The 23,215-nt window shown below is 43.5% G+C and overlaps 1 protein-coding gene across 3 annotated transcripts in view; it reads right to left on the reverse strand.

Annotated features, from left to right (window-relative positions):
* Positions 1-5,944: 5,944 nt before the first annotated feature.
* The window catches only part of PIAS1 (protein inhibitor of activated STAT 1), a 59,530-nt gene continuing 42,259 nt past the window's right edge, over positions 5,945-23,215 (reverse strand). For 2 of the 3 annotated variants that reach the window (XM_062000172.1, XM_062000173.1), the window contains exons 5-14: positions 22,238-22,328; positions 21,488-21,622; positions 18,352-18,457; positions 16,813-16,886; positions 11,817-11,977; positions 9,849-9,979; positions 9,379-9,556; positions 8,111-8,253; positions 7,741-7,778; positions 5,945-6,287 (exon numbers count right to left, since the gene is read on the reverse strand). In XM_062000172.1, the coding sequence (XP_061856156.1) occupies positions 5,991-6,287; positions 7,741-7,778; positions 8,111-8,253; positions 9,379-9,556; positions 9,849-9,979; positions 11,817-11,977; positions 16,813-16,886; positions 18,352-18,457; positions 21,488-21,622; positions 22,238-22,328 (1,354 nt within the window). In that variant the 3' untranslated portion in view covers positions 5,945-5,990. The remainder of the gene's footprint in view (positions 6,288-7,740; positions 7,779-8,110; positions 8,254-9,378; positions 9,557-9,848; positions 9,980-11,816; positions 11,978-16,812; positions 16,887-18,351; positions 18,458-21,487; positions 21,623-22,237; positions 22,329-23,215) is intronic. The other variant, XM_062000174.1, reaches the window with a different exon arrangement.

Consider the following 23,215-nt stretch of genomic DNA (forward strand, 5'->3'; position numbering starts at 1 on the left):
AGCCTCCCCAGGGCTCAGCACAGGGGACAATCCCTGCTCCTGCTGCCACCCCAGTGCTGATCCCAGCCAGGCTGCCACTGGCCTTTGCCACCTGAGCACGCTGTTACCTCATGAAGCTGCCGAGTGCCCAGCCCTACCTGCAGGGCAGTTGTGTCCCTGATGACTACCTGGAGTGGCAGGGGAGAAGCAGCAGCCGTTCCCCAGCCAGGACAAGCCCCGGGCTCCCGGCACAGACACCGCTCTACACCGTCTCCCTCCTCCTCCTCCTTCACTCCTCCAGCACACGACACCTGGGGCTGTTGTCCTTGTCACGCTGCTTACTCAGGTGCCTCTCTTGCACTGCCAGGGCTCTGTGGTCCAGCTGCCCCCGTGTTTGAGGCGACACAGTGAAAACGTCGCGCTTGGTAAATGGATCTGTCCCCAGGTTCTGGGATAGCTGCCCACCACAGACTCCTCCAGGAAAAACAGGGGCTGTGGACACTCAGCTCCTCTGCATCAGGAAACAAACCCACCCCATCTCTCTTGGCTTTAGACTGATTCAAATCAATGTGACCCACAGCAGCCGTTACTGATCTGACTCCGTCCGTATCTTGGCAGCCTCAGCTAAATCCGCACATTGGGATGAAATTTAGGCCAAAATACAGCAGATGCTCTCTGGAGTCAACTGGAAATGTGCAGGGACCATCTTTGCACAGTCACAGCCCAAGCAGTGAAGTGTGCTGGAAGAGCACATGCTCCTGCCACATCTGCTGTGGCTTCTACCCACAGCAGCCCCTTCCCCTCCCTTCGGCTGCCCCTCCTTCGAGTCAATCTGAATCTTTATTGCCCTTTGCTTTACCAGCAGCTAAATCGTTCCAGCCAGTGCAGACAGAATGCATCCATCCCCCTCTGAGGCTCCCAGCACAGCTGTAACGCTGCACACCAAGGCTGCCACAACGGTCACTCGTCACTTGCAGTCAGCCAGCACCGTCACCAGCACAAGCTTGATTAAAAACTGAAAAGCACAAAGCATGAGCCACTCTTAACCCTTCCAAATGAGTATCAGTGTCTCTGGAAGGATGGAGGAGGGATCATTCTCCTGGAATGTTATCACAGATGATGAATCACACGCCAGGAATGGAAATGGATGCGGGAGGCATCTTCAGATGCAGCTCCTGCCCCGAGTCCAGGCTGAGCTACAGAGCCTGTGTTCCTCAAGACAGTCCAAGGTAACCCAGCAAGCTCAGACCTGGATCCTGACAAGCCAAGGTGCTAACCCGAGCCCCTCTGAAAGGTAAAGGATCATGGCTCAAGGGCAGTGAGCTCTGCTCCATGTAAAGCTGACACACCTTGTCACATCTGTACACAACATCCCTCAGCTCTTGCATGAGCTCTTCCTACAGACAGAAAGCTAACAAAACCCTTTGCTTCTCTGACAATCGGAGTGACAAGCAGCTCATCAGCCAGCCAACACTCCAGAAAAACATCAGGCAGTGAAACAGAGACAGCAGTCACTGCAAAAAAACCCACAACAGGTTCCAAGCAGCAGCCAAAGAGAGGATCTCCCTTGCAGGCCTCTTCCCCCTGTTCAGGGTTAATGTCTGCACAAAACACACACCTACCTTGAGGCTGAGCCTTTCTGCACCAGTCCCTTTTGGAGCTCGGTCTCTGGCCCCCCAGAGCTGTTCCAGACCTTTGCTAGAGAAGTCCCAGCGATGACAGCCAGCACAAACCTGGGGTGCTTTGAGCTGAGGGTGATGAGCTTATGAGACAAGGAGCTCACCAGCAAGCACTTGTTTGTTTGCAATATGTATCAACAGCCAAATAACAACTGAGCCAATACACAGCTTAATTCTTCCCAATTGCCCACAAGAGCTGATAACAAACCCTCTCAGCTGCAGACAACACCAACGCTCGTGTGTTATGGGCAGTCATCAGCTCAGAAGTCACTTGGGATCCCTCCAGAGTGCAGCTGTCTGACTGCAGATGGTTACTCCCCTCTCCAGGTGGGTCAATGCTTCCCAGATAAAACCCCCCCTTGAGGCACACACCAAACAAAGCAACACTGCTAGAGCTTGGAGACACCAGTGAGACACACACTCCAGCCACTGAACTGCTCAGAACCCACGTAGTCCTGCTCAAAGGGGACCTTTGCAATTCCAGGTTCACAGCAAACACCTTCCCCACAACCACCTTTTCCCCCACCATTCCCTTCCCTTCCCAGGAAACACAACGTAACTGAATGCTTTTTATTACATCTAAAGATTTCTACATAAACAGGTAACATTCAATAGGTAAACCATTTTTTTTTCCAATGCATATAATAAATATTTTCACTTGGTACTTTTATACAAACTGACATTGGTCTACTATACATTTTTAAAAGCCATTTACTGGTTTGGCATGCCGTATGGAAACTAAGAGAAAGGTTTAAGGCAATGAATGACAGCTTTCAATTCATGGAATTAATGGTAATTTTAATATTCTGCTTATATACATCTTTTTTTTTTCCCTTTGTTAATTAAAACAATTAACAGCAGCACTTTTGGGGACCACCAGCAATTTTCCCTTGTTAGAAATCTAAGCTCTGGTTAAAAAAGGAAAAAAGAAAACCCAGTTACACTGAGAAAACAAACCCCTTTCTATTTAAAATGTGCTTAAAACCCCTGAAATGGTAAACTGCAGCAAGGAATTCCTGTGAGGTTCCCCCTCACAGGCCTTAGCTCTGCGCTGGGAGGCAGGTCCAAGAGAGTCACCCACCCTGGAAAGGCTTATGGAACCCTCGCCACGGGAGGAGGGGGCGAGCTGGGACTGCTGCCACATCTCTCCCCACGGAGGTGCTACGGAGCTCTGAACCCACGGCACAGGTTTTAGTGTAGCACAGTCCTTCATCCTCTAAAGGATGCATCGTAATGGCCTCAAAAGCGATCCCAAGCTGCCTCCACCCCGCTGTTCCAGCGGCTACATGCTCACACCCGTGTGTGTACACACACACACACACACACATGCAGTGCTACACACACGTGTGTGCACGCCCCACTCTGCCAGTGGAAGCGTTCTGGAGACAGAGGAGAGCAGAGTAAGGCTCAGTGGAACTGCGGCCTGCGGGCAGCCAGGGTGCTGCCCTGCGTCTTTGACAACTGGTGAGCTAATGGAGAGGGAGGTTTGGAGTGAAGTTTGCAGGGAACATGTCGAGAACTCAGACTGAGACTTCTACCAAGCAATGTTAACTGTGGTCAGAGGCACAGAGAATTATCAGCTATACAGAACACCCTAGCGTGAAACAGGAATACTCACAAAGCATATGGGATTAACACCACAAAGGAGGACTTCAGCACATTTCTGTCCCTTCTTTGTAGAGCAACGAGGTTCAAAAATGCCAACGGGGAACTCAACAGCCTTCTTGCCCTTCAGGGTAACTCGTGAGGAAAGGGAAGACGGCATCAGCTGACCTCACGTCCCGAAAGCCACGACTCCGCGTCGCCACGCCTCGGTTTACACCTCAATGTCACCGTCAAAAGTGACATAAGCTACTCTTTGGGTCGCCTTGAACAACACAGTCAACGGGAAGGTTGCCACGAGCTCTCCTGCGCCTCTCTGAGGTGTCTCTCAGCAGCTGGGGACACCCAGGGCAGTCCTACTCCGGGTTTACAAACGCTATATGCTCTGAAGTTACCAGGTTAGTGCTCACGGCTAAAATGGATGAGATATATTCCTACTGTAGGTTTCATCACTTCAAAATCAGACTGAGTTTAAAAAATAAGTAATTTCCCATTTTTTCTATCCTTTTTTCTTTTATTTTCTTTTTAACTGACATTGAATAAATTATAAAACTGGTGTCTGGTGAAATATATATATATAGATATCAGCCAGGTATGTATGAAATACACATGCATGGGAAAAAACTATTGAACTCACTTGGAACTCACACACACAGATCTATAAATACATATATACACACACATATACATATAAACACAAACATCTTGTTTTCAAAATTCAAGTCAACTATTTAGTGGCAGAGGGGATGCTGGAAAAACACTAAAACCGATTTGGATGCCACGCAATGTGAACCTTTCAGATAACCATACGACTGACCATACAGCAATACCTAATGCTACTGGGATTAGAGATTTTTTTTCCTTTTTTTTTCCTTTTTTTTAACTTTTTTTAGTCTCTTTTTTCTTTAAATCAATGCAAGATTTTGAGAGAGCTTCCTAGGCAAAAGGTGGCCCTTGTCAACGCTCAAAAGCGACTCGCCGCAGTCAACGGTTTTGGAACGTGAGAAACTCAGCCAAGGATCTGCTGATTTTAAGTTTTCCTTAACTCTCTTTCCTGATAAACTTGTAACCTGCACTTTCAAACCAGTTATAAAAATAGCTTTCACCCCAGAGGAAATATTTACTCTCTCTGACGTGGACTTTGGGACACAAGAGAATCGCTTCCTTCCCTCCCCCTTTCTCTTAAAAGAATCTCCTGAAAAACTGCATTCCAGCTATTTACATGGTTCACTCTTTAATAAAAGGGATCAGCCCAAATGACAAAACAAAACAAAAAAAAAGAGGTCTTTTTTCCTATGTCATGCACAACTTCAAAAGCAAAACCAAACAAAACCGAGAGAAAAGCAACCAGGCAGTAAGTATGGCTCAAAGTTCAACACAAGCATCCTGAAAACTCTGGGAAATCAAAGGCATTACAAGGCCCAGAAGAGAAAACTGAATTTGGAAACCCACTACCCTAAGAGACTTCAGTAGGCAGCAACATGGTTCTATGAATACATCTGAGTACACGGGCTACAAGGTGGGGCTTTTATACTGGGTTGGTTTTTGGTTTGAGAGACTCACAACTACACGTTTACTATTGATTTGGATGAATGTGGACTCAGAAGACATTGTACCAAGACCATTATCTGCTGCACAAACCATGCAATAATGTGTTGGTAGGTGTTTGTGTTTTCTTCCTTTTGTTGACAAGTTCACTTTGAAGCAGAAATTTGATCTACTGCAGCTAAAAGTAGGTTTCTCCAGACAGAACAAGACAGGCCTCAGTTTCCACAGGCCGTTTATACACGCGTGGCTAACTTGAAAGCACAAGCAGTTCCACAAAGTTAAAACTGATACATGCTTAATATTTTGCTGATTAGCTTTCTAAAGTCATTTTAAAAGGATTTTATAGTAAGTCCTTAGAAAGAAAACCCTATGGTCCAGTGTGTCGATGCTTTTATTCGGGGCTAGATGCTATAAAAATCCTCCTTCTTGTCCCACATAAGCACAGCCAAGTGATTCCTCAGCCTGAGAGAGTCTGGCCCTCAAGAACAATTGGTGTCCTAATGAGCCTGCAACGTGCTTGACTAAAGCATGGGATTAAACAAAACCAAATTGTCTGAATAGAGGGTCACACAGAACCAGAAATGACTGAAAGAAAACGTCCTAAGAAACCAAACCCACTCCTGAAAGGCTCTGTCCTGCAAACAGAGGGGATGCTGTGGAACGCTCTGGGTAGGCTTTATTCTGCTTTAAGTATGATACAATCTGCACTAAAAATGGGATGAGGGAATTAGATTCCACTACCAAAGGTAAATGCCTCCAGGAGGAGAAAAAACCCTGTCACAGGTTTGAACTTCAAAAGTTCAGCTCCTTTCCTGTTTACGTTACCGTGGAGAAAATAATGCCGTGTGCGTCCAGACTACGGGCAAAAAGAAAGTAACTCAACATGACAAATGCACAGGTGTGTAAAATCTTCAGCATCCATAAAAACGAACTGAAGCTTCTTGTTTTTTGTTAATTTTTTCTTGTTTTGTGGTTTTTTTTCTTCTTTTTACCAGTGAGGCCATCTTAGGTTTATATACAAAAGTAAAACTGAAAATAGACTTTTGTTCTCTGTACACGTCAATTTTTTTTCCCCTAAAAAAGGAAAAAAAAACTTGTCTTATGTTTCTAACATAAAGTAAAACCAAGCACAAAGATTTCCTCTGACAAGTTCATTTACTCCAACAAAGAAAAAACAAAAGATCAGTCCAATGAAATAATGTCTGGTATGATACCAAAGATTGACGCCGTGTCCGTGCTGCTCCTACTTGCAACTGGATGACCATGATTCTCTCGCAGGCTGTTGGAGGAAACAAGACTGCTGTTACTGCCACTATTGCTACCATTTGTGGCTGGCAGAGAACTGCTTCCTCCTGCATTTAGCTGATCGAGAAACATCTGAGATGAAGTGTATGGGAAAAAACGAGAGTGTAAGAGTTCTTGATCATCTGATGCGGAAACCGCCGCGGCTGCTGCGGCAAGAAGGGATGTGTTGTAATGCTGGGGGGAAAAACAACATGGTCAGGTTACATTTCAGACACCACAGTTTTGATTCAGACCAGCACAAAAGAAGGTATTTGTAAGCTAAAAGCTCTGACAGCTTCTGGATTTCACACCAGCCTGTCTACTCAACCTTTCTGTAAGGTAAGTGGACCAATGCCATGAGCTTTTACCTCTGCAGCCCCTGATTTCTGAAGCCAAAACTGGAAATACCAGTATGAGTAAGAGCAAACACTAGAAAGACAACAGTACTACAAAATGGTGCAGCACTCTTTTACCTCTTAAAAAAATTCCTTGGTGGAAAAATCCCCCAAAATTCAAAGAAACATTTTGCCATCCCTCTCCTGCACCCAGGAGCCACAGACCAACCCCAGCTGGTGACACTGTGTGCCAAGCGCTGCCAGTGGAGGAAAGCACACTGCTGGGAAAAATGCATTTAGAACTAGCACACTTTGTGCCATCAGACAGCAGCGAGGGCTGTCCCAAGTTATTCTCTCTGCTGGGCAGCCCCTGAAAGGCAAAGGCTTCAGCTATCAAGAATCAGACTTTAAATACCATCTCTCTGCAGGGTGGTTTAGCTCTCAACGTTTCTTGCCACTACGAGGAAACACATGCAGGCTATTCAGCCTTGTTCCCCAACATTCCTGCACTGGTATAACTGTGGCACAGTGCAGCATCAGCCCTCTGTACTACTTGTTTCAGCAGAATTCTCAGATCTGTGTTTTACCGAATATCAAAGAGAGGTTTTCTGAATCTAAATTCCACAGCGCGGGCTCTTGTCTTAATTATGCCAGAGAAACATCCCTCTACACTTAGTGCAGTTCTACTTGAGACTACAGAACAGACACGAAGGGACAAAGGGCAGCTGAGCCACCCCTTCTTTTCTTGGAGGCACAGAATGTGATCAAGTGGGAGAACTTGACAAGCCAGAGTCCTTCTGAGAACGACCTGCTTAGTTCCCAAAACTGGAGGAGTTCAGAACCAATCCGGCCCATTTAGGTAAGCACTTAACAGAATGGTGGCAAAATGGTACCAACAGGCACACAGCCTCACAAAAAACAAAGAGATGCCCCCAAGTTGCATAAAAGACTGTCAAGTGTCCCAGTAGTAGGGCCCAGCACTGTCAGATGGCCAAAGTCAGACCTCAGATGTGAAGGACTAAGGAGGTGGCTGGTGGACCTTCAGCTATAGACAAGAGTCACTCCATACTACAACAGGAACTGATTGAGCTTAACCTTTCGAAAATGAAATGTTTCTCTTTTGTTATGCCTCATCCCACACCCCCATTTAGACAAAGCTTATGTTTGGTCACAGTTTGTGTGTGTATAAAACAAAGCTTCAGCCTGCCTGCATCTACACCAGACATCTGCTCCTTCCTCGTCTATACATCCATGCCAGCAAGTACTGCTCAGAAAACTTTATCTGCCATATGATTTGATTTTCCTTGACTTACCTGATTGTCTCCTGACAGGAAAGGGAAGAAATCTAAACCTGTAAAGAACCAAAGACAAGAATTCAGCTTCTCAAAGCAAGAAAGCACCTCCCCATTTTCCCACCATTTATTCTGAAGTAAACCCAGCCTAATACTGCTGACACTTCACATCCTCTTTGCTGCTGGAGCTTGCAAAGCACTAACCTTTTAAATCTTAAACATATTCACCTTCATTTTGGTTGCTTTTTTAAAATGTCACACATTGATGCACTGTGGACATAAAACAATCCTTTGCAGTACTGGGTTGTCAAACAACTGTGTGTTTAAATCCTTTAACAATAGTTACTATTGCCTGGAGAACTGTACTTACAGCCATCAGTCAGAAGCTCACCTTGCAAGTCATAAGGCATAGGTGTCATATGGAATGGATGCCTATAGTCCTGGATAAGTGATGGATTGATGTAGCTGGTGTCAACAGCAGGAAGGCTTGGTGTTCTTGACACAGGAGATGCTTGATGGGGTAAATTTAAGATACTGGAAGAAACAAAAGCTTGTTACAAGTCTTGGCTTCAATGCTAGAAGAACAGCATTTAAAGATTTCTATTGCTTTCCCACATAGGGACAGCCTATTCTCAAATTGAACACAGCCTCTCAGTATGCATTGTGAACTTTATGACAAGAGCACAACTCCCCCACTAAATGTCAAAGCTTCACTAGAAAGCATCACAACACTACAGCACCTCAATGAGTCTTGCAAGGGCTAGAAAGGAGTGGAGGGGGATGGAGGGAAGAGGCATTAACATCACACCACCCCAGGCTTTCTTCTCACAATGACATTTTGTCAGAACAGTTAATTCAGTTGAGGACAGACTACAACCCAAACAGCTGCAGTCTAGAGAAATAAAAGCAAAGGAAAGCTCATAGGCTCAAACAGCAGAAACTGATGACACTCACTACAAATGGTATTGGGATCTCTGCTAAAATAACCCTAAGTCAGGACAAGGCTAAAGGTATGCTGAACTCCCCAAAATAAGTACAAATCTGCATAACAACACGACACTTACACTCTGCAAGGTAATTAGCAAAAGAAGATAGCCAAAGAGGTCCTGAGGAGTATTAACTGATCACTCAGTCATTGAAATTGCTGGAGCAGCAATCAGTTCAACAACAGGATCTCTTTGGTTTAGTCTCAGTTTTCATCCCTACATGTTAATGCAAACAAGGTGCTATTACCAGCTTGGCTATTTGGGTGCAATCAGGTTATTCTGGCATTCTTTATTACTATGCTGCTGGCAGTAATCACCAGCAAACCCCCCACACTCCCATAGCACACCCACGCTTCTCATTCCTCTCTCAGTTTGTTGCTGCTTTTGTATTTCCCTTTGGAAGAAAAAACATTTCCAAACTGAAACAAAACCCCCATACTTCTATGGCCCAACACAAATATGAGTACAAATACCATAAAAAACCTGTACCACGTCACACACTGAACTCAAAGTTGTTATTTCAGACCCAAGACCAATTCCATTCGCTACAAACTACTAAATCAGTATACAATCCAAAGACAGAACCTTCTAGATGCAATTTCTTTTGGAACTGGTCACTACTCTCCATCGTGAGTCCATTCTCTCTGCACTGACCAGCATGCTTCATGCTCACCCTTTATTGTTCAATGGGGATGCTGGAGATATGGAAGGACAGCTTCTCTTTGCAGGTGGTTCTTCCTCCTCTTCATCTGATGAGCTATCAATGGTTAAATCAATCACTTCTACTTTCTTGTTCTTATTTGACTGTTGGTGAGAAGACACCTGGTGTTCCAAGGAAGAGCTTATGCATCCTATATAAAGTAAGTCAATATTATAAGCTGTAGCTTATTCATCAGCAGCAGCATAACATCACAACTTAGTCTGTGCCTTCCTAAATAAAGCTTACAACCTGGAATAAGAGACCATGAAATCACGGTGACGATAACTTAAAACTACCACCATCCCCAGACAGGTGGTACTCAGATAATCCTTCCCACAAATTATCATTGAAAGCTACAAACATACATGCAAACATGAGCAACGCTGCCACTCAACAGCTCAACAGTAGGACATTCAGCCCAAACAGCTCAAAACATGACTTACCATCGACTCCGTTGTAAGATGCAGTTACTTCCTGTACTTCCTTCTTCGACCTCATGGGAGCCCATGAGCCATCCTCCTTAAACTGAATTTCATCACAGTCTGTACAATACTTCAGGATTTCCATGAATAACCTGTTAATCAAAACCACTGAACATCAGCCCTCAAAAAGAGCTCAGTTGCTTTTTCCTCCCTCCAGTACCTTTACAAGCCGGTGCAAGTTTGAATCGGTGTTCAAAAAGAGTCCAAAGCTTTCATTGTTCCACCCTTCTCTCATCTGCTTCCTTCAGAAAGAGAAGCTATTGAAAAATTTAAAATATTATCTAAGATCATGCAGTGGCACAGGGTGCCCAGAGAGGGTGTGGAGGCTCCTTCCTTGGAGGTCTTCAAGACCTGCCTGGACACGTTCCTGTGTGACCCAATCTAGGTGACCCTGCTTCTGCAGGGGGTTGGACTGGATGAGCTCTAAAGGTCCCTTCCAACCCCCACCATGCTGTGATTCTATGAAAATAAAAACCTGCACATTCATTTAAAAGGAGAAAGAGAGGAATCCTGCAGAGATTCAGAACCCTCCATTTCCCAAAAGGAAGGAAGGATGTGGATTAGCATTAAGAAAAAAAATCACCTTCTTACCAGTATTTGACAATATTTAACTGAGGAAGCACACAGCTCAATGGAGTCCCTCTAGCTGAGTATTTAAGGGCTAGTATTTCCTCAAATCTAAGGAAAAACTTCCTAACAAAAGCTGTGTGTGAGAATCTAAGCTTGCAGTCTCTTCTCCCAGACGCATCTCCTAAAACTTACAGGATCCTGGCACCACATCACTCCCAGTGAGAACTGACCAAAACTATCCATGTGGTTCTGTGCAGGAAAGAGCTTTAATTATTGAGAAAGCTCACGCCCAGAATGAAACATCTAGAAATAACCTTCTCTTTGGGATGCTATATCACCTGATCTTCAACATGGTAACCTGGCAACCTAAGAAGAAATAAGGTAAATGAGTCATTTTAATCATTACTACTCTTAATGGTTACTACTTCAGGCTGACATCTAGAAGGAACCCCACAGTCCTTTGATCCAAAGCAGAGGACCTGTAAATCTCAGGGTCAAAGACTCCAAAGCAACCTGTGCAAGCCCCAAATGTCTCAAGAGCTTTCTGCAAGGCCTTAAAGTGGAGTCTGAGCAATCCTACACTTCACTGGCAGGTCACCAAAACGAAGCACATCCTCACTAAAAAAGACTCAAAGAGGAGGTTTTCTGGGGCTCTGTTTGTTTAGTTTTGCTTTGGAGGGGGTTAGTTTGGTTTGGCTTTTTTTTGGTTGGTTGACTGGTCTTTGATGGGGTTTTATTTGAGTAAAATCTTCTGAGAGTCTTCTCAGAAGACTACTTGTTCTCTTATCACACTTTGGAAAGAACATTCCTATCTGAAGAACTAAAATGCGAGCAGGCAGTACCTGCAGGTAGGTTTTGCAGGTAGGCAGTATCAGGGAATCAATCTCTATGCCACTTACTATACATGGCAACTCCCCAAGTGTGAAATTGCACGTGGAATTGTACATGCATTGAGGGAGGTGGCAGCATTTATTTAACATGAATGTGTGCTATCAACTATGTCAAATGTGTGCAGTTGCTCTACTAAATGAAATGGCAACACGTGCTGGATCCAGCACTATGGAATGTTGGAAAAAAACCAACAAAGCCACAGCTGCTTTAGGTAGAGCAGCTCAAAAATCTACCTGGGACTGGAAGGAATTCCTGTCATTACTATTAACTCTAACAGTTCAATATCCAGAACTCTTCCAGGACACTAAATACAAAGGTACCTGGCTAGTAATTCTTCACCAACAACAGGTAACAACATGGTGACTTAGAACAAGTCACAGGCGGAGATTTCAGAGCACTGTGTTCTGTGCAGCACAAGAACAGTAAGCAGAGTGTAAGGTACTTCACTTTGATTGCAGTTTTACTTACCCATCAATAATGAGATGCTCGTAGGGAGCCTTCTTGTCACACACAGGGCAAACCCAGGTTGGTTTCTTTTCGTTCATTTGAATATACAGAGTGGCATCAAAACACTGCAGGTGTGAACAAGTCAGGGCTCTACACGGTATAGTCAGCCGCATTTTACCAAGCTTTAAGGAAAAAAACAACAACAAAACATCATCTTGGTGTTGAATTAACAAACAGGGCTTTTCTGTCTGAAAAAGAGACAAGAGTCAGGGTCAGTTTTAGTCCAGAATCAAGAGTTTTGACTAAAATGTACAGCACATATACTGCTCTCCCCATCCTGTAGGTTTATGTCACTAGAAAAGTCCCACTTTTAACTACATCTGATCAAAGAAACCAAAAACTACCTCCTTCCATATTCCTCTAACAAAACACAGAGCCCTCTGAGCACCTGTAACATACCAGTGTCCTGGGCAAACCCCAGAGAAAGAATCCTTCTTCATTAATATTTTAAAAGCTGATGACCATGGGTCAGTCCTCTCCTATCTCCTCACAGTTAGTGTGTATTCAAGCTGCTGCCCATCTCTCAGTCAGTGGGGCACTACCAAAGCTCCTTGTTTAAGGACACAGAAGCAAGCACATCGAAAATGCACCTGCAGGATTATGGATCACTTCCTGATGTGCTTCTCTAACTCCATCATTTTCACTGCTTTCTCTAAAGAACTGTCAGGAAGTGATTACTCACAAAGTCAGTGAGACCTGGTAACTACTAACTATTCTATACTCTTCCTGCTGTGATAAACACTGCTGCTACATACACAGCTGTGAGCTAACCTGAAACTGCCCCATGTAGTATCATCCTGCCCTTTTCAACATGACCAAGGGTCTGCAAACGTTAACAGATGAGACAGAAGAAAATGAGTCCTAAAGTGCCCTTTCAGATGGGGCCCATCCATTCCTTGAAGTCTGTAGAAAGGCCAGGGCAGTGAGGTTTTGCTGGCCAGCACAAAGCTTCCATAAGTTCAATACAAAAGGCACAGTTGAGTGTTCAAGCTGAGCAGGTAACACAGAAGTGCTACATACAGGGAGTGTTTTGGCTAACTGTGGAGTAGGAATAGCTCAGTTTAGATGAGACAAATCAGGGCTAATCCAGACCATGAAACATTCATGTACAGTTACATTGGATGCACAATTTATTAGACAGTCAAAGACATTCCATATTAATCTGAAATCAAAGAAGTTTCCTCTCCTCAAAAAAGCAAAGCAGCTGTTTTCTAGGAAAGTGCTTAAGCTGCAGTTTAGGAGGGGCTTTAACTGACCATACTGAAGGTAAAAAGTAGGGATGTCTAAACAAGACTTTTCCCACATTAAAAAAGCCCAACAAAACAATTATTTATGATGAACTATTTCCACTGAGTATCTTGAAGTGATACATTTGACTAAAACATGCACAATGACTTCATCTGAGAGCCTTCAGCCAACTCAGGCAGCGTACAGTAGGAGGAACTGTTTTTAGCAGGGCTGTGGTCACGCACACCGACTCTGAGCAGTACAAGATGGGTGCCACAGGATGGCACTCCACCTCACAACATCAGAAAACTAAAAACAATGTCAAGAACAAAGGCTCTACTCACAGTCCACTACTTCCTCCATGATGCCTTTTTTGTTTGTTTTGCATCCCCCATACCCAGAAATCCCCCCACCCCATTCCCAGCAAATCCAGCCAGGCTGCAGGATGTTGCTGCTTTTCCTTCCCTCTGGCTCTCCCTCACTGTCACAAAACCCAGCACACCAGATGGGAGGGGAGCTGAGAGCTCCCTGTGGAGTCTGCAGTAAGGCTGGTGGGGAGCTCAGGCAGCAGGAGGGGCTGTATGTGCCATGTGTTTGGCACCCCTTCCCCCAAAATCCATGACCAAGCACATTATTTCTGTCATATAATCAACCCCCAACAAAGCCAGGCACTATGAACCATGCCTGTTATGAATCCTTATCTCCCAGATGGTAGATCAATGACTCATTTGTCTTTTGGGCACACTAAGAGTTTCCTAGCCCGGCAAGGATCAAGACTAAAGGTACCAGAGATAAACCTGGATGCTTCTATGTGATGCATAATAAAAATAAGGAAGATCAAAGACAGATGCAGCAGGAAGAACATAAATACTTGTTCTCCTCAGTAAAGAAACAGATTTAAACCAGAAACATTGTCAACATTTTGGGGTAAAAGCTTCATCTCTTAATTCGTAAGCAGCAGTCAGATTGAACCAAAGCCACACACAGGCAGACAGAATCACTGTTAACAAGTGGATTTCTCCTTTCCCATGTTTGGCATTGAACCTCCTGGCTCAGCCCTGCCATGCTGGCCAAGCTATGTCAGGACTGACAAAAGGAAAGGTCACAAAAGAAGGGATGCATCCCAACTTTTGGAAAACTGTGTTTCTCAGCACTACCACTGCTTTGATTTCTGCCTGTCAGCAGCCAAGGAGATAGTGCACTCATTTCTTTCACAAGCATACAAAACATTGCTATCTTTCCATGTAAAAGATCCACCCAAACCAGGAATTAAAGACTTGTAAACAAAGGTGCAAAACCAACCATGAAAATGCTGGATTTGGATTTGCTGTTCAGTTCAATATTTGATATGCCTGCAGAGCCTGTGGGTTCATTTGTTTTTATTACAAGGTGAAAAAAAGAACATGAATTCAAGTGTCTTCCTGAAATACAGGCTGTGTCCAGCCCATTTGCCTGCTGCATCTTGGAGAGATTCAGCCAATAGTTAAGGACAGCTTTTTCTCCCCACTCCACGGTCTCGGAGGGAGAGCAGGCTCCTGTGCTAAAAAAAGCTCAGCAGCAATCCAAAACAAATTCAGAGGAAGATGCCTTGCTCTGCACTTCTTTGGGGTTTTTTTTTTAGGTCAAAATAAAGGTTATAAAGTCTAAACTTGCCACCCCCATCCAGATATGCGAATCCATTTACTTCATGGAACTATACACAGGAGAATCACACCCATGACAAATGACTTGGGCAAACAGCCCCCTCACATTAACAGAGCTGAAGATGCATCAGTCCTTAAGTTCCAGTTCTGCTGTTGGAGGCCAAATCAGCATTTTCTATGTGTGCATTCAAAAACATACCTTTTGCACTCAAGCACTTGAAAATAAGCACAAAATATTCACCAAGAAATTCTCCCGGAGTCAAACACTTTGAAGTTACCAAGTGTGGGCTATAAATCAAATCACACTGATGTTTGAGGGCAGTCTGAATCAGGCAAATCACCTTTCTAGTCATAGGACAGGTCGAAAGGTGCAGCCTTGCTCCCAACCAGCCTTTGCAATGGTAAGATTATTCCAGAGCTGTAGTGAAATCAGACAGCACTGAATGAGGAACTTAATGGGGAAAAAAAAGCAAGTGTGTGTATTGTGCAGATGTTACTAAAATGAAACAGAGAGCAAATACACTCTAAATAATCTGCTGAAGACTCGGGTTTGTGTGCCTGTCAGAAAACAGCACGTTTTGAAGTGGGAATACTGACAAAGGGAGGATTTCTGAAGAGCTGCATCCTAACATGTGATTCCTTTTTCACTTTCACCCCGATAAAACTCTGAGAATAGAATTTGACATCTGCAGGTATTAGCAGACTGCAGTCCTAAAAACAACATTGTAAAGGATATTCCTGCTCTAATACTGATTCATCTGAATCATAACCAAGAGAAGAATGCATCTAAAAGCACTGCAGAAGAACTTTGGTAAGAATATGCTGCTGTAAGAATGACCAAAAAAAAGCACCAGGACTATGTAGTGCTTTCTAGAATAACAAAGTACTAATGGCACAACAAAAAACATCAGCTGCAACAGCTGAGCAAAATAAGCTGCCAGGTGTGGACCCAAAATCCTTCGGTGTTCCAGATCTGCAGCAGTTTCGATGGGACACAAATCCACAGGTTTATAACAGTGCAGATTAAGAGGGTCAGAGTTTACAGATGAGGACTTTCTTTTGTAAATGCAATCCCTATATCTTTCTTACAGATGAGTTTTCTGTCTTATTCTTTAGTTAGCATCAATGTTGACATGGAGAAAGTTTTAAGCTTGAAGGATTTGCATTTAATGATTTTTAATGAAGTAACACAATGTCAATTGGCACCTTCACAAAGCAAAACTCCCATAAAGTTTACCTTTGCATTGATAGAGTTTAAGAACTCATTACATGTATTGAGAAATAAGCTCCAATTTTGCAAGAATCAAGTCAGTTTTCTCTTTTAGATTTCAAACCCGAAAATTCTGTGTCAAGGTTGAGCAGATTGAGCCAATGCAGGAAACAGATGGATCCCTTAATCATGAAAAGAGGTTAAAAAGTTATACTGCAGTACAGATACTCTGGCAGTCAATACAGAGAGCAAGAGTTCTGAAAGTGCATCATACTTGAAACGACCGAAGCCCCACAGATCTTAAACACTGCACATAATATCGTGCAGTTTCCCAATGACAACATAAACCCAGGTCTAAACTACTGCTGATTTGGTTAAAGAACAATCATTAGGTCAAGATCCAGTACATCTCTGCCATTTCAATATTCCTTGGAACTCCACTTCAAATTTGGAACAAACCTCGTCTGAAGAAAACACTGTGTTGTTTTTAACCTAAGATTATTAGATACTCCAAGGTGTACAGACGCATATACTCAACTTCAGTTCAAACACTCTCGATGCTTCAACTGCAGGTTCACCTGCCTTGCCAGTGACAGTGGTTTTGTCACAACCAAGGACCCAAACTGCACACTCAGATGATCAAGGGACAGATTTAAAGGTATGCTTACATGTAACTTCTAATAGCAGTTTCAGCTTAATGGAACACTCATTTTCTCAGAGGTGTATCACATGCTTAAGCACATGGACAGGCAACTCCAGATTCTATCTCCACCAAGCTAACACACAGTTAAACGTAAGCTATCCTCTACCACACACATGTCCCAGAACAGCCCTATTTTTGATCAAGTTTTGAAGGAATTAAAAAAACCCCACTTACTGGACAGAGGAGAGAAACTCTTAAGCTCGTTGTTGCTATTTCGCTGTCTGGATCCGCAGTCAGCTTCTCTTTAACTGTTGTTTGAAAGAAGAAAGGGTTTCATTTGCAGTTGATTTAAAACACAAATTGGATGACAATGAAATAAAACAAGTTTGAAACTGTGTGCTAATCTTTCAGTGTGCCATATCCACTGGAAGCAAGCAGCAGTGACCATTGTTTCAGACTCACACAGCAGTAAGCAGCCTTTACTCCCTAGAAACATCCTACTGACAAGACTTAAGAAAGTGAACAGCAGGAAAAGCTCATCTCAAACCAAGATCCCCAGAAAAGTTCTTTACACAGAGATGTCTCTTGTTATACATACAGCTTTGTACTTGACAGTTATCTAAAATCTACTGACAAGATGAGCCACATTGACTTGAACACTTCAAGCACATGAAACAAGTGTGTTAGGAACTCTCGCAGGGACCAGCACCACTGTAAACCTCTGAAATACTCCTCAAGCAATCCTGTGATTTACAACTGAAAAGCAAATTGAGAGACAGGAAATGCAGAGTGCAATATTGCAGTGAAATATTAGCACTACAGAAGTTCCCTCCTCCCTACCCATCCTCTGCTTTTACTTCTCAAAATTGATTTATAAGCAGTCATTAGTTAAATGAACAAGTCAGTTCCATCTTCTTCCTGCTCTACAACTGGAGCTACACCCTCATTCTCACCTTGTACACACAGAGCAGCAGCCACTGGAAACTCTCTACATTTTTGTGCATTTAAATCACGACACTGCATTAGCACAAGCTAATGCCCAGCACCATACACACTGGGCTTTGGAACATTTACTGGCAGGCTGGTTTCCAGCCTTTGGACCAGGTCCTGTGCTGTGTATGATACACGTTATCTGAACATTAGAGAGTCTGACTAAGAGCTGTCAGGTGTTGATATTTCCACCCCCTCCCCACTACAAGAAGCACACAGCAGTTTTTGCTTGCATTTCCGTTGCATAAACTTACACCAACATCTACCTGTCAGAGAAAACAATCAAGTGGCAACCCTCACACTTAAATTTGGAAGAGGGTTGGGAGGAGTATTGTACAGGACACTCTCTCTCCAGGAGCTCACTCCACAGTGCTGTGCCAAAGGCACAGTAACTGTGCTGATGGAGACCTTCCTCCAGCATGTCAGCATCAAGGTTCAGTATCGAGGCATTTAGTTCAGTTTGCCAGAGGTACTGAATTACCAGTTAACTATATAAATACAGTTGTTCTGCTCTGAAGGAACAAAGCCAGTATGGCTGAACTGAAAGAGATTCTCTTGCATTTTTCCCTTCACAGTGTCAACAGGGTTCCTGGACTGGCTCCTAGTACAAACAAAGGCTTCTGAGTCTTTGACTTGGAACTGAATACAAAGAACACCACTATCAGATTCTCAAAACCCGGAGAATTGTAGGAAGTCCAAACCTCAGTCTGTATGCTCCTATTTCAAATCTCCTCTTACAAAAGCTAGTTTTCCCTTTGCAAACAAGCAGTGCATCAGACATACTCAGTGCTCTAGAATGGTCAGGGTTCCGTATTCCTTTCGCTCGCAACCTCTGCAGCAACACCGTCGAGGACAGCTGCTTTACCAGATAGACTGCCATGGAATAGTTCTAGGAAACAGGACAAAAGAGACAAGTCAAAACCATTTTTAATCAAAAGGCAGCTTGTATTTTATACAATGCTTATGCAATTGCTTATGTGATTCCAGGGCACTGTGTTTCTATAGCAGTTACAAGACCTTGGATGGCAAAGTCTGCAGCGAAAGCCAGTGGTGCTTTGAGAGATCACAGGGATGGAGTTTTAAGAGATGCAACAAAAGTGACTTCACGCCTCACTGAGATTGGATTTAGCTGCAAATCAAGCTATTAAAGCAGCATTCAGGACACTTCTGGAAGTTTTACATCTAACTGGGGACGTACAGGCTACGGTCCATTGAAGAAGGGTAACTTTACATGGATGTTGGGTACTGCAGTTGTGTTGGCACATTTAAGGGAAGCTGTCAGGTCAGGCAGCATCAAAACTTCTTTTTTCTTTTAAATAAAACCTCATTTTGCTTTCAAAATAAGAAAATCAGCAGTGATGCCTCTTCAAAAGATGCATTATTTGCAGTGTTCCCTATTCAGTTCAGAAGCACTGTTCAACTTTCCTCTTCTTATCTTTCTGCACTTACTGTCTATGAAATGCTAACTTCACTGTCAAAGCCTAACAGAAGTAAAGCACTTATAGAGCCAATGGGGCCAAGATGTACTTCAGTGAACCTAGCTGGAGTGGGCAAGATGTCACCACTCCCCACTGCCTGTCTTTCCCCTCTGGAAGAGGTTAAGGTCACTTCCCCCTGCCTCAGTCTCAGCAGAACAGACCGTGCACACACTCCTTATTCCTGTCATGGATGCTCACTTGGGCCACTGCAGAAAATCATTTGGCTTACAAGCAGGTCAGATGCAGACCAAACATCAACTCTGCCAGCTCCCCTGTAAGCAGGGTAAGCCTTCCTTCCCTTGAGGGATGAGCAGGAGTGGCAGAGTGCTCTTCCTGGCATCACTAACTTATTTCTAACCACAGCCTGGCATTTCTGAAGCTCTCATTTCTCATGGAAGCTGCTAACAACAGCAGGTAATAACTGTCTGTCTAAAAATGTCATATCTCCCCTCCCACCCTCAAAATGGAAAGGAGAACATTCATGTTCTCACATTAGGGTACATCAATTACTTTTTGACCTAAACAATATTCACTAAACCTGTAGCTACACTCATACACTTCAAACAAAAACAAAGTCTTCACCCAGCAACTGCCACAGATGCTTCCACTAACAAAAGTATCCAGACAATTGTGACATCTACCATCCTCTCTTTAGGCTGCCACCAGAATCTGAAGCAGCAGATCTCACTGTGAAACTACACAAATTGAAACAGCATCAGAAACACCACACTTTAAATATTTCATTCTTACAACAAAGGCTTCTCACATCGTTAAAAACCACTACTGCTCTCACTTGTTTGTTTAATGCCTCAATTAGTAGAGAAGTTAGAAAAATGCTAATTAACATTGTGAAATTATTTACTGACAGCTTGAATCTACAAAGCTAGGAACTTGCCCAAGGCATCTTGTACAGAAGGCTCTTGAAACAGATTGTGTAAAAATCACAATCGTGACTTCAGGAAAGGTAGAGCACACCAGTTGAGACACGCAACTGACTCTTAAGGGAAGAGAAGGAGGGGAATTCAAATGTTATACTACACAGGCACATCCAAATACAAAATGATCCTTCACATTTAACTGCCAGGGTGTTCAAACAATCCCTTTAGGAAGCATGACATCCCATGAGTGGGGAAGTTCTGGCTGGCATCTGATTCTCGTGATGTACACCAAGAATCTGCCACTCTCTTCAGTTTTGTATTGCAGGCTCCAAGTCAGCTAAGATGCTTTTTACAACTGAAGTATCTATGTAGCCTGAGAAAGTGGCTAATTCACAAGAGACTAGCTCAGAGTCCAGGAAGACTTGTGACACCTCTTCTCCCTAAATCCTCATTAGCATTCTTAAGCAGAAAGCCAGCACTGTAGGCAGAGCAACCACCAGGGTTCAGCAACTTGCATTTGGGCACTTCTGCAACATAAAGCATTTAAAAATGAACCTGTTTGGGTTAGTTCTGACACTTGCAGCTCTCATTAGACAAAATAAGGTTTTAAAACAAAAACGTTCAGCCCTTGTTTATTCTAGAACCTGAGTGGAGACTGTTGCACACTCCACAAGAAATCCCTCATTAAATACCACCCTCTAGCTGGCTACTGTGCACGACTGGGCTGTAAGCATTTTTCCACACTGGTTCAGGAATCCTGGGCTGTGCACAATGGCAAACTTCTTGGACAAGGTTTAATCTCAGGGCAATTCTCAGGACTCCTAAAAACAGGATGGTTGCAATAGCAAAGCCACCGTTCTGCAAGTACATGTTGACTGTGTAATGCTTCTCTGGCAGGTATTTTGCCATCAGTGAAAGCAGTCCACTAATTCAGGGCCTAATTTGTTGAAGTAACTTTCTGCAGCATATTCTGTATTCAATTAGTGCAGTGGAACATCAGCAATTTTATATTGTGACATTCTCCCCACAGAGACAAAGCAGATAGAAAACCACCAAGTTTTAAATATGAAGTTGTACAGTTTTTAGAACAGAAATGTAAAAAGGCAAATGAAATCTCCTGGGCCCTGCTGAGCTGCCATGCTTTGTGTCCACATTGGCACTTACAAAAGACCACTCTGTACTGAATGTCACATGCTGGTTACAAGTTGAAGCCAAGATCAGGTTTGTCAAGTCCCTAGAAATCATGGAGAGCTTGATGTCTGAAGCTAAACCAAAAAGGAAGTTTTAGAAGATGTCTTGATTTTATTATCTGGGTCCTCAGTGAGTCAAAAAGATGAGGGGCACAAAGAGGGAGAAGAGCATCAAAAACTGTGAGGGCTACAGATCTCAGAAAGCATGTCATATCTGCTTAAAGTTACACAGTCAAAAGAAGGAACAGTCTACTGCTAAACCATGAAGCATTTTCTGCACAATTAAACTTGCTTATCTTTCAAATCCTTCAAACAGATGCCAAAGCAGGAACTAATAAGCTTTAGACAGCATTATGTATCAGAAGTTACTTACTCTCCCAATTTCTGCAGTCCATGAAACGACGATTGTGTTTGGTACCGTGGTGGACAATCTGACGAGTGAGGTAATGTTGATTGGTCGGCTAGGTCGCTTTGGTTCAACACCGTTTTTGGTTGGTGGAAGATAGCCCTAGAAATCAAAAGTATTTTTCTCCTCAGCAAAAGAAAATCCAAAACCAAAAACAAATACTGCTTCTGCTTTCTTGCCCTTTCATCACCACAACCCTGCCCCAATAATAGCTGTGTCTCACCTGAACCAGACTTCCGCTTCAATTGAAAGAGAGATACGTATCAGACAATGAAGTATCAGATGTTCAACAAGCCCCTTCTCCTTACACAGAAGCACCTCTGCCATCTCTCTTTCCCCAGTACTGCTGTACAATCTGCCTGGCTAACGCTGTCCAGTCTAATCCTGTGTGCTGCTTCACTGCACTGGCAGGTTTCTCTTTACCCCGTTGTCGGTGGTGATCTCCTCCCTGCACAGGTGATCTCCAAAACACACTCACTAGGTGTTTGTCTAACAAGAATTTACCATCACAGTTTCTGGAAATAAATCTTCTGAATATACTGGTTGGTCTCCTGTGAAATAATTCCCTTAACTACCTTCCCCATTCATCTCTCCATCTTCATTCAAATGCTCCAAAATGAGAAAACAAAGGTCAGGATAAATTCTCAGGCTAATTTCTGGCAGACAGTTCCAAATAACACTATCCAAATATGCATATCAAAATAACATCTTACTTACTGGAAGGCTGCATGGTTTCCCATTTACTTTCACACACAGATTGGGTGGGAAGTGATCTTCTTGTGGACAACTGGTTTCTGATAAACAAAACCTAAAAGTAAAAGAGCTTCCATCATCTTTCACTTCTAAAGTGATTTCAAGATCATCCCTTCCTAGAAGGATTTTTTTCCCCACTGAGTTATGACAAATCTTGCTAAACACAGTCCTCAAATTAGCTGTACAGATTATTAAGCAGAAAAGCCCCCTAAAATTACAGGTTTGGATCAAGATGGCTGTAGGTTCCTCCTCTGACTTCTTGAATTCCTCAGACTGACTCTGACTCATTCAGATTTCTAGGTTCCTATTACAAAACCTGAATTTATTCCCTAATACTCCTTCAGCCTGACCTCTTGATCTAAGACATGGGTTTCACAAATAGACAGTCTCTTCAACTGTCCCTCCTCCAACTGCAATAAGGCAGACAGCTGCTTAGCCACAGCATCGAATGCTATCCTCATGCCCATGTCAAGCCTCTTCCTTCAGTTCAGACAGTTTTATTTATTGACTTAAGCTCAGACAGGCTTACTTGCTGCTGAAACCAAGGACACACCCTTCCTTGTCCTAAAAACGTGTGTAGGCCAAGATTGTGGACAATAGGCATTCAAAAGACCAAAATGAGCCTCTCAACTCCACTGGATTTCTTCCAGGGGACCTGCCCCATTGACACAAATGTACCATCACATCAGGGTACAGCTATTCAGCACAGCTGAGCCCCAGAGGTTGCTGCTCTCAAAAAGAGGCAACTACCTTCAGTCCCTGTTTTCCCTCAAGCCCTCCTCATCCCTTTGTCCATCTGACCCCACACCAAGTCCACCCAAGAGGCTGATGAGCAGAAGGTAACCTAACAAGCAAGGCACAAAAGCAATGGCTTTCTGTCTGGTGAGTGAACAGCTCACTATGCAGACACCATCAGGAGGATGAAAGGCAGGACAGCCAGTT

Source organism: Colius striatus, chromosome 7 (assembly GCF_028858725.1).
Source record: "Colius striatus isolate bColStr4 chromosome 7, bColStr4.1.hap1, whole genome shotgun sequence".
NCBI classification, from domain to species: Eukaryota; Metazoa; Chordata; class Aves; order Coliiformes; family Coliidae; genus Colius; species Colius striatus.